Source organism: Gavia stellata, chromosome 4, assembly GCF_030936135.1.
Source record: "Gavia stellata isolate bGavSte3 chromosome 4, bGavSte3.hap2, whole genome shotgun sequence".
Lineage (NCBI taxonomy): Eukaryota > Metazoa > Chordata > Aves > Gaviiformes > Gaviidae > Gavia > Gavia stellata.
The window spans coordinates 25,936,075-25,948,668 of record NC_082597.1 but is presented as its reverse complement, the minus strand read 5'-3'; the positions used below and the strand labels follow the sequence as shown (position 1 = coordinate 25,948,668).

General features: G+C 38.8%; 1 protein-coding gene across 1 annotated transcript in view; it reads left to right on the top strand.

Moving 5' to 3' along the window:
• PTPRZ1 (protein tyrosine phosphatase receptor type Z1) overlaps positions 1-12,594 on the top strand; it is a 102,851-nt gene that overhangs the window by 55,140 nt on the left and 35,117 nt on the right. Inside the window, exons 11-12 of the mRNA XM_059816096.1 lie at positions 5,995-6,038; positions 8,632-12,211. Coding sequence (XP_059672079.1) covers positions 5,995-6,038; positions 8,632-12,211 — 3,624 coding nt within the window. The remainder of the gene's footprint in view (positions 1-5,994; positions 6,039-8,631; positions 12,212-12,594) is intronic.

Here is a 12,594-nt window from a genome sequence, read left to right as displayed (position 1 = left end):
AGATCATGCAAGAAACCATTTTTTATCTAAGGGCCTGGATTCTTGTTGTTTATTTATGGATTCTGTAAGTTCAGTTTTACACTTCATTAAGTCTGTTTAGCTACAGCAAAGTCCTTAGCACTGTTGTGATGTATGTGGGAAAACAGGTCACTATTTCATTTCAAGGGAACCACATTCCTTTACAGCGAGGAAGAATATGATTCTCGACAATCTCTACCACATGAATTATGAACTACTAATGGTAACAGGTTTATAGTAGTGCGGTTTTGTCTGAAGGATGGGGATGCAGATATAGTACATATAAATTTTCAATAAACATTTAACTTGTCTTTCGAACACCAAGTGTTAAGAAGAATGCATTTTTGGAGTCTTACGCTAATAGCTACCAGAATTTTCCTATTTCTCTTCAGTTTTCTAAGAAGTCCACGACAAGGTTCTGACATTCTGCCTGACATTTCACTTTTCTGTTTATCCTTTATCTACCTCTTAGATGCTATATTCCTCCACTTCCTTTCCAGAATTTGCTGATTTTGTGTTTGAAGATTTTCTCAGATGATGTTTCATCTACATACCCCCACATCCATTTCTACATGGAATGACAAATAAGCAGCGTAGTCTTGTCATTATTAAACAACAGTCAGTTCAACAAATCAAGTTAGTGCAGTGCTGCCATCACAGCTTTAAAAGCTCAGAAAACAGACATTGCGACAAAAAAATCCAGTGTAGGTAACATCTATAGGATAACCCACCTTACCACTGCTGTCGTATCCCTGCTGTAAGGATCAGTGAGACTTGGTTGCATACCACCCTGCTGTGTGCCATGGCTCCTTGTGGAAGGAAATATGGATGCAGGAGGCGGAGAGGGAGACAGGAGCACTCAGGCGCTGGGTGACCACGGAGCCAGCGCTGCAGGCAGCACGCGCAGTGCACCGAGGTGCAGGCAAATACTGCTGGGGAACAAACTCAGCAAGAGGACCGGGGGGCGTTTGGCAGTCTTCAGCTGGCCAGCAGTGTAGATACAGCCACTGATCAGGGTGTCCCTGTTATACTTCTGCTGAAGTCAGCAGCAGCTTTGCATTCATTTCAGTAGAAGGAAGAGTGAGGGCCTTGCTTTGGAAACATATACTGGAAAACTCATTTCATCTTCCAGTATATCAGCAGAAATTCCTCTGACATTTGTAGTCTCAGACAAGAGAATTTGGTGCAATAAATGTTATATTTAGCAGTTCTGAGTGAAGGTCTGATATTCTCATGCCTTTTTACACAGACACACTGCTAATTTCTTTTTGTTAAAGAAGTGAGAAAATACAACACAAGGATACCTAGGAGGCATAACAATGTAAAGATGTATCTATATAAAATATGAACAGGTTAGCATAACTATGAAAATGGTATTTTTGTGTTTTCTGTCATTTGAACATTTAAATATGTCTCCTTAATGTTGCATTAAAGCAGGTTAATGTCTGTAAGTATATTCTTATCCTGAGTTTTCTTGCTTTTAAATAAAGCATTATAAAGAGGAGAGTTAAATAATCTGCATATCAGAACTGTATAAACACCTGGGGTTTTTTTCAAAAAAAGGCAGTTCTGAAAATTTGTAATAGCTTCAGGACTACCTAAGGTTTTTCCTTTAGTTTTCCAAAAGCTTCAAAATTGAGGGAGATTATTTCAGGTCAAATGAAGTGTTTCAAGGTTATTTTAAATTTAAAAAAAAAAAAAACAAACACCTAAAGAGAGGTGGAAGTTTATAAATAAAAATGAAATACCAAAATGAATATTTTGTGTGTTTTGGAAAAAACTGTTTCTTTGGGATGCTTCCTATCTGAAATGGACACAAAGTTACTAAATGTACTTTGTGTTCTTTTATTTTGACACTTCCGCAGTGGTACATCTGCAAACATTGGATGAGGAAAATTCAGGGAAAAATGCCTCTCATGTAATTAGTACGATTACTGTGGGTGTACATTGCTCTATAAATAAGTTTTATAGATTGTGTCTCAACCCTGGGTATAATTTTAAAATATGAAAAAAACTTCCATTAATTTCTAATATTAATGTTTATTTGCATACTTACTTTTACTAATTGTTTACATCTGAATTAACTGTTGCAAATATTGCAAGTGTTTTCATATTTAATATTTTAATATTGCAAGTATTAAACAGAGATATGAGAATGTACATATCTAATGAGAAAGATTTGTTCAGACCAACTTGCTGGTTTCTACTATAACATCAAATTGGTTTTGTGATCTGCTTTATAGATCTTGAGGCAAAAGGGGATTTCTTGGAGCTCCTGCTTGTGAATTTATGAAAGAAAAGTTATCTTCACCATGAAGACATGAAATAAAATTGACTCACAAAAAGTATAAGCTAAAACTTTCATTTTCAAGAATTACTCTGAGTAAGCCAGTTTAATTAAGATGAAATTCACTGCAGTCACCTCCAGATCAATTAATCTTCATGTTAAGAGCTAAAGTGAGGTATGAGTCATGTGGAAGCATTAGGTGGGCCCTTTTCTGGGAAGAATTCTGCCCTTGGAGTGGCCACTTTTAATGAGGGAAGTTTCAGTACACTGTGCGACACAAATCTGGTGTTCAAAAAACTCACGACCATTGTTTTAGCCTATTCCTTTTGAGATGCTTGCAAGAGAGAGCATTTCTCATGCCTTCTACCCACCCTGTCTGGGTGCCTCCTGTATGTGGTTAGTGAGGGCTCTGCAGGCTCCGGGTGATCCACAGACCAGGTTTAAACCCTCGTGTTCTCGGCAGTGCTTCATAAGAGGAAGGACCTCTTTCAGGCCGTGCTCTCTGCCTCAGTTTGTGGAAGCCTCAGGAGCTCTGGTATGACATTGGGCAAATGATCATAGTTGAGATCTCTGCTCTTTGGGGTTTTCCTAAACTGTGCAGTGTGGCAGGCTTTCATCTTGTGATATAGTGTGTGCGCACATTAAACTTGTTTCCGATTAGTTTCCATTTAGCAGAAGTCACCGGATGCCCTACGTCATGTAGCTACGCAACCTCCATTAAAAATGAAGGGAATCATCTATATAGTGTTTTAGTCAGCTTTGGTAAAAGGCCAACCAATTTTTCGTTTGCTATTAGAATTGGATTTTGAGTAACTATCTAAATGTGTGCTTTGATTCTCTAGATAACATCTGTATAGCTCTGAAAGTTCTGCAGTAGTTGGTTGTGTAGTTAATACTGGTGTTACTTACATGCTTTTGCTGACACAGGAAATGAAAAATAAGAATCTCTCTCTCTTCTCATCTTCCTTTGTGTAGACTTCGGTTGGTGTTTATTGAAAAAACCATGCTGGGGTATGGCTCTCAAATGCTGTCTCCTGCATGGCAGGCAGCTCATGCTGTCAGCAATGCTTTGTGAGGGTCTAACTATGCAATTTCTTCGCAATTTGTCTTTGTAATTTTTGTCCTAAAAAGCACTAAGCATATCTTAAATGTTTCATTTAGGGAATGCTTTTTTCTACTGATAAATGTAGAAACCTGAAAACTAATTTAATCACAGAAGAAACAGGCTTTACTTTTGTTCTTGCCGTGCCATTTATTACATAAGACAGTCCAGAAATGAAAACGGTTTATGTTGTGCACATTATTCTACAATTACAAATCAGATTGTTTTAAGAGATTTTTTTAAAGATTTGCATAGAACACAAACGTAGGAAAATAGGTACCTTTTTTGTCTTTGTTCTATCATTTCTTCATCTGTCATTAAAATGGACTATGAAAAGACGTCTACAAAAGTTTCTAACTAATGATTTAATTATTTTATTTTAAAATGTAAGCTATAGAGTAATCAATATGTGGTTCCAGAAAAAATAAACAAGCTTGTTCATCAACCTACATCAATGGGTTGTTTTGTGGATGTTGCGGTTCTTCTCCTTGGTTGGGGGATGTTAGCAGATTTCTATAATCTCCCATCAAATAAAAAACTCAGCAACAGGATTAACATAACTTCTACAAGTGTATGTCTCTAATGCTTTTGACAAATACATTTTCTGTGACCAACTAAATTTAAATAGGCTTTGTAAAATGCCTGAAGATTTAGTGTTGTTAATGTATAATTTTTATATATATGTATGTTAATGCCTCTCCATGGAGACAACAGCAAAAAACTGTAGTTTTCTGCCGGTGGAATTTGAGAGCACGTAGCCTACTGTATACTCTAGAACAATCAGCACATTTTATTTTTCTGATTGAGTCTGATTAAAGGTCAACTCAAGAAAAGTGACAACAGAAAGAATGGATAGAATTTCTCTGTATTAAAAACATTTTTCAGAGAATTCTATTGAGTACATAATACATGGTATGGGTCTACTGTGGGTAGACTTTCAAAATAATGTCTACAATATTTGATTTATATTATTGAGAAGCCAGGGAATATCATTATCTCCTCCACCCCTTCTTCCCCTCCACTCCCCTCCCCACCCTGCCCCGGAGCCTCCTAGGCTTCCAGGAGTCAGAGGTAAGATAATTTTTCTCTATCTTGTTAACAAAAGGTTAATTCAGTACTTGGTAATTTACAAAAGAACAATTTATGAAGATTTTGTGCAGCATTGTTTAGTCAAAATTTGTTTGCATGCTATAATCTACAAATAAAACTGTAGGAGCTTGTTAGTTTGATAAACATTACCTAGTGTATGTTGCATATAATACCTGTCTCGATTTGTTTTGAAAGGTAGATATGGACAGACCAAAGAGAACACAAATTAAGTCAAATCCCCATCTGACTTTGCAGACATGAGAAGCATAAAGATGACATCTTTATACTAGTGTATTGAGGAAACTTCATTTGGGAATTGTGGAAGAAATGCAGACGTGGAGTTCTGTGTGATGCTATTGTTAGAATCGCTCCCCAGACTGAGACACTGGCATTTTTGCTTAGTGCAAATCAGCCCTTAGAATACGTGCTAGCACCTACGTACGGACAGAGTGCTAGAACATTGTGTAGGAGAAAGCCTTAGAAAGATCCAGAAAGGACCGAAGGAGCAGTAAGATGAGTTAATGCTGTGGAAGGGGTATTAGATTTCATCACTGGACACTGCCAGTTCCTACCAGAGATTTGTAGGTTTCTTGCAATGTGCTTTGAAGCCTCTCTTGCTGACCACCATCAGAAATACAATATTGGATTTGGCCAAAAAGACAGAGAGAAAGGTGAGAGACTACCTCTAATCTTAAAGAGAAGGATTTTCAGCTAGGCTGTAGGATATTAATTTCTTGATCCTGCTTCAACTGTTATATATTTATGAAAAGTGGGGAGGCCTCAAAAACCTTTAGCATAGTTCTTCGCAGAGCACCCAGTACCTGTTTATTAGGGATGTTTTGTGGGATGTGATACAACTGGGTTCATGTCCTTATATTAAATCGAGTGGAGTGGGAGTTTGGAAAAGACCTTAAGCACTGGACTCTAGGAAGGGTGGGTCTCTTTGGTCTGCCTTGATGGAGGCAGGCAGCCTACTGCATGCTGAATATGATGGCATGGCTGCACTAGTACCTAACTCCAAGCCTGGGTGCACAAATGAGGAATTTGCTATATGAAAATTATAGAACAGATCATTTCACAAGAATATCTTCAGAGCTTTCAGATTAAATGTAGAGAAATAGATGATTCCCAGACTTACCTTTTTTCTCTTTTCTGTACTTCTGCATTAAACTCTACTCTCTCATAGAAGACGTTCTCGTAAACTTGGTTCTCCCTGGCCAGAAGGTTGTTCCTCAGTGCACATCCAACACGTGCTGCAGTATCAAATTAGAGCCAGGCAAAACTGTTGTGACTGAATGTGTCCTGTCTACATAAGCATTGCTACCCTTAGAGCTAGTCCTCAACCCAGGTGGTTGGCCACTTCTCCAAACACAATCATATAAAACATCTTAGGCTGGGTCTCAATAAACATATTAACTAATCAGTTGAGTCCTTGCAGAATTAATAATTCTGTGAATTCAAAATGTTGGATGATATGGTGTGTATTTTTGTTTTATAGAGGCTGACCTCATTCCTGAACTGAATGAAACTGAAGAATATGAGGTATAGCATTCATTTATTTTTAAGAGAGTATTTCAAATACATACATTTAAATTAAATTGAATTGATAATCTCTGAAAATTTACGAAACTATGTCACCAACTGAATGTATTATCTGCATTTATATATACATACATATATATTCATATACAGCCTTCTCTTTCAGCTCTATTTCTCCCAAGATAACTCTGGAGATACCTCACTATTTAGTTCTCTGGGGCTGGACATACATGGAGAAGTAAGGGATATCACAGGATATGCCTAAATATTTTTGAAAATGGGACATCAGGTTACTCTCACCTCTGAGTGAGTCTGACAAAATTGTTCATTTAGCAGAATCAAAGCTGTCACTCAGTGTTAGGCTTTTTATTTTGTTTAAAGCGAACTCTGACTTGGGCTTGCTTATGATGGTCTTAGTATGTAGTAAACTAAAGTAAGGGAGGAAGGCAGTTGTGCTGAAGAGTGAGATTCATGTGTGTCTGCTATCAGAGTGCTATCAGTTGAATTTAACAGTTATTCCAAAATTCTTGGAGGGACATTTACTCTTACTTCTTGAACTCATGTTAAACTTTACAGTATAACTCTTACTTTATACAACTTTATACCCTCTGCAGACTTCATTTTTGGTAACTAGGTTTCTGGTGTCCCAGCAAAGAGAGAGGTGAAAATATCACAATGAAGTTTATAACAGTCTTTAATACAGATTTTACAACATGGACCATTCCTTCAGTGAGACCTACATTTGTATCAAGTAATCCCTCAGAATTTTTATTTTATAGTTTCAATCTATGACCACAATATTCTCACTGAGTGGCAATTCCTTGTTAGTTAAATAGACAACCTGTGCTTACCTGTCTGTCTGTTTACCCTCCCTTGTATTTGTGGTTGCTGACTGACCAATAATACAGTTATTTCTCTGTTGATGTAAGCTACGTATCTAGATTATTATATTGCATCTGTCAGGACAATCACTGTGTGCCAATGAATGTCGATTGATTTTTACTTGAACCAAGGATGTTTGAAAGTGCAGGCATTGCCCTTCAGAAAGTAGATTTTCAGAAACAAGGGCCTGTCCAGTCCAGTCCAGGTTTGAGGACACACAGTCTAGGTGCTGCTGTCCCTACATTCTAGGTATTTAGCCCTTGGAATGAAATCAAAACCTGAGAGTCCTGTCTGAGGTCCCTTATATTGTGTGAGTGCACTAGATGTTCCTGGTACAAAAAAGGGACTGAAGTGTGAAGCACGGCCCTAGTCTAGTGGTTAAAGCCCTCACTCTGGTAAGACTCAATAAAAGCTAACAACTCCTATTAGCTGAGTGTCCCAGTTAATAGTTTATTCAGCCGTGCTTCATCTTGGGCACTTTCTTTCAAAGACTTAACATTCTTCCCTCTGCTGTGCCCTGCTCACTTCAGTGCAGGAGTGGGATATCTACTCAGCCTAAAATAGTGGAAACTGAGGATTTCTCAGACTGAGAACAGTGTCCCAGTTGCCTGTCTTCTGGGTGTTTTCCTTCAACATTATGCTTTTGAATAAAAGCAGATGTGTATTGCCACCACATCACCAAGCCAGATCTTCAAAAGAAAAAAGAATTGCAACTGTATTTTGTGAGAGGCTCTGTCCTGCTGGTGTCTCTTAGGGCTGTGTGTGCCTATCAAATCAAGCCCCTTCAGAAACTGAAGGTGCCCTTCAATCTAGCTTGCAGAGTTGTGGTCAGACAGGTTTGGTTCTGAGGCAGTTCTAGATGAGGGCACAGCACAGAGCTGCGGGCACGGCTGTGTCTAGGTCAAAATGAAAATGCCTGCTGAGCAAGTTAGATGCTTCCACATTACGTTTTTTGATTGGGGCAGGGAAAGTTGGAGAGGGGATGAAAGGCTTTGAACTTAGATCCTCAAGGCCTGCCTAAATCCTGATTGTATTTAGGCATGTAATATTTTTTTTGTTTCTGGATCTGTCCTTAAAACCCTACACAGGTTTTTCACAAAGTATCATTATTCATGTTCAGCAAACAAAGGGTCATAACAGGGACTCACTCACAACACTTGTGAAACTGTTACAGTCACACTGACCATCCTGAAATCATCTTCTACAGAAAACTCTGTGAAGATTCAGCAGATTTAAGGACAGGTCATAAATATATTTTGCAAATTCTGTTACTATGACAGTTTAATCAATATTAGGATATTAGTGCAAATCTCTAAGACATTCTGATAGCAAAACCATTTTTTCAATGATATGTATTGCATATACAATTGCATTTTATTAGGAAAGAGGTAGAGCTTTTCTAATTAAATAAATACTATGAGTGGTTTTTGTCTCTCAAACAGAGTGAAAGTAACACAATATTTAAGAAGTTGATGTGACACAGGGTTTTTTTGTTTGTATTGCAAATAATTAATATTTTCAAGAGAGAAGACGATACCTGTTCTTGTAGCTAAATATTTTGCTTTAAGACCAAGAGTATTCTCAAGTGTTGTCATGTTTTGCCTCTCTTGTGTCTATGGAGCCAGAAAAATGTGTTATTGCAGTTTTGGTTTTTATTTGTGTACAGTGTCTATAAACATTTTTAATTGTCTTCGGCTATGATGTTTTTTCAAAGGATGAAGTTGATGAAAAGGAAACAGAGGTGGATGAAGAAACTGCAGTGATTCTTAGCACTGACAGTACAATAAACCAAATGAGGAGGAAAGATTTCCAGGTGACTACATCCCGCTACAGTCAAGAAAAAATGGGGACAAAACCCAATGAAGCTAAAACAAATAGATACTTAACAAGAGAAGAAGAATTGAATGGTAAGGATGATGCTTTCAAAGCAGTTTATTACCCTACTTCTCCACCTGTTAGTGAAATTTCTGAAGAAGAGGAAGATCCTTTTTTGGAATCCCGAACACTTACTGGAATTCCTCCTCAACTCATTGACTCCACCAAAGGCATAGAAGAAGAATACATATACCTTTCTTCAGGCACTGAACCAACAAGAATAACCACTACTGGCCATAGTGATGAAGATTTCTTATCATCTCCTTCTAAACCTCACCAAGAATCTGATGACTTTTGGAGTTCATTTCTTACCACTTCTTCAACGCAGCGGGTTATGGAGGAGACCTCCCGAGAAGACACCCTGCCTTCAGGAAGCCCAGATATAAGCATGCATGATGTTCTTTCCCAAGGCTCCATTAATTATGTTTCAGAAGGTGTAGCACCCTCAAGCTCTGATGAGCCTCCAAAACATACTTCTTCCACTGATGGAAATTTATGGTTTCGTAATGCTACAGATCTGACAACTCAATCTGTTGATACATCGGATAGCAGGCAGTTGTCTCAGACCAGTTCCACTGATGCTTATGTAGAGGGATTAAAGCCAGCTACAGTACCCTATTCCAGCAGCCCAGTGGTTTCACAGGACACTTCAGATGTGGATTTAGAATTGCCACATTATTCTACCTTTGCTTTCTCCTCTGCTGAATTATCACCTCACTCTGTCTCTTCAAGCTCTGGAGAATATGGTTCTGCTTCTGCTACCAGTGAGGTACTCTCTCAGACAACTCAACCAGTCTATAATGGTGAGATACCTCTTCAACCTTCCTACAGTAGTGAAGTGTTTTCTCTAGTCACCCCTTTATTGTTTGACTCTCAGATGCTCGACACTACCCCTGCTACATCAGATAGTGATGTGACCTTGCATGCTACACCTGTATTTCCCAGTGTTGATGTGTCATTTGAACCCACCCTGTCTTCCTATGATGATGTACCTTTGCTTACATTTTCCTCTGCTTCCTCCAGTAGTAAAATGTTTCACCGTCTGTATACAGTTTCTCAAATGTTTCCACAAAGTGCTACTCCAGCTGTTGCAAGTGATAAGGTGTCCCTGCATGCTTCTTTGACATTGGCAGAGGGTGATACATTAATACAACCAAGCCTTGCTCAATATGCTGATGTGGTGTCACATCAGACTACTCATGCTGCTTCAGAGACACTGATATTTGGTCATAATAGAACTCACATATTTTCTCAAGTTGAACCATCCAGCAGTGATTTAAATATGCATGTACTGTCTACAATGTCTGAACTTCCTTATGCTTTGTCTAGTAATGTGGGCTCCCTCCAAAGCTTTACTGTTTCCTATGACTCCACAGAATTTGTGCATGATTCTGTTGACGTATTTCGTCAAGATCCTTTATTTAGCAGCTATAACAATGTACTGGTGCATAAACCTTCTTCTGTAATATCACAAGCTGATACTTTGCTGCAGCCTACACGCTCTCTATCTAGTGATATGGATTGGTCTGAAGCATACTCTGGTAGTGAGTCCCTTTTGCCTGATACAGATACTTTGACGGTACTTAACATTTCTTCCTCTGATTCTGTAGATGAAATTACGTATGAATCATCTGGGTTTAGTGATGTTAATAAGATGCTTCAAAAAGGTGATATATATGGAGATGAGAGAGAACTGCAAATTTCCTCTTCTTTAAGTGAAATGGCTTCCAGTGCTGAAAGTAAAGTGATACCTGAACTTTCTACATCTGTTTCTAATGATGATGTAATTAAGCAGAATACGTCTCTGAAAGAAAGCCCACTTCCTGTTTCTAGCACAAAGGGAATCCTTCCAGTCTCTCTTGCTTTTCCCACTACTAAGATATTTGATCATGATATTAGTAAACTTACAGAAAATCACCTTTCCGTTCAGCCTTTGCATGTTACACCTCCAGCCTTTGATGACACTTTGCTTAAACCTATGCTTAGTGCAAGCTCAGATCAAGCTCTCTCTGCCCCTGCTTATAGCAAAATGTTATCCTCGACTCAGCCGTACTTTTATGAGACCTCAGCAACATTAAATAATGAAGCATTACTGCAATCCTCCTTCCAATCTTCTGGTGATGGCACTCTGCTTAACACGGCTGCATTTGTGCCTAGTGATCCAATATTGGCTGAAAGCTCCAGGGTTCTTAAAGATAGTTCTACATTTGACCAAATATTGCATCAAATGGCACCAAGTTCTGCTACAACTGAAACCGTGCTGCATTCTACATCTGCACCTTCCGTTGCTGATATGTTGTCAAACACTTTTAGTAAGCCCACAGCGTCACTTCAAGGTTTATCTGTTTCTGATGCAAGTGAGGAATATGTTCCATCCAGTTTGTTTAACAGTGAAGATGTTCAGCAGGTTATGCCTTCATTGTACAGTAGCGATGTTTCATTCCAGCTGACCAGTCTAGAAAATACAAATGCCTTTCCCCCCCAAGCAGCGAATGCCATAACAACTCCCTTCCTAACAGTTGATACATTACCACATGTAGCTACTCCTGCAGACAGCCATATCTCTTCAAGTGTTTTTGAAAGAAGTGAGGCTGCCAGTGTCTCTTCAAGTTCTACACTTGATTTTGATCCTGTTCATATGCCTGCAGTTGTTTCTGATTCTGACGTGTCCATTCGTCACACTCTTCCTTTACCAAATGTACATATTTCTGTTACGGCTGTTCCTCCCAAAAGTGAGATCCCTGTAACTTTGAGTAGGTTGCTGGTTCCTTCTAGAGAATCCTCTGGGTTGTCTCCCAGTATCATGTCCAGTACCAATTTGTGGCCTTCTGTAGTTGAGGATGACTACGATGAATATGACGATGGCTTCCCTGTAAGTAACTGTATCTCATGCACTTCCCATAGAGAAGCTCAGGATCTGGTAGTAGAGGAACAAAATACAAAGGTAAACAATAACAAGGATCAGAGTAACCTAATTCTAAGCTCACATTCTGAGAAACCTGAAGAAGAAGAGAAAATTTCTACTGCTGCATCAGACAGTCAGATAAAGTATGCCACGGACAGACGTAATTATACATCCGTACCAACTTTGACAGCAAGTGCGATACCTCAGAAGCACAACGACCCGACAGTTTTGGAGAACCACATTCAAACTGCTAGTGTCCCATTGCAAAACACATCAGAGTCTAAGTCCTGGGCTGTATTTACAAGTGATGAAGAAAGTGGTTCTGGCCAAGGTACCTCAGATAGCCTTAATGATAATGAAACTTCAACAGATTTCAGTTTTCCTGACCTTAATGAGAGAGACACTGAAGGGGCAGTTGAAGCAGGTAACTCAGAATTAACTCCTGGATCATCACAGTCATCAACCTCATCTGTTACTAGCGATCACTCATCAGTATTCAACATCTCTGAGGCAGGTTAGTTATGGATAAGTCTAATGAATACCATGGAAAGCTGTGAGGGGATACTTTTGTGCCATAGAGAATGAGAAGGTTTATCTACATATAAAGAAAGGAGAACATAACAGTGCCAGTAGGTGTGATTAAGGAAGCGTTGGGGAAGAGGGGGTGCATGCTGAACTGGCTATCTTGTGAGTGCTACTTCTGGCTACTTAAAACTGCACCTGAAATATTCTTCAGTAAGAAGATCCATGCTCTGCTTTTGGATAGATGCGTACTGTCAGCAGAAGTTCGGTGGTGCACAATCTAAAACCAGAGTTTGTTTCAATGTTAATTGTTTTAGTTTTAAAGGTTTAAGAGGGACTTAAGTTCTCTGTACAAAGACAAGTGCTGCCCTTATG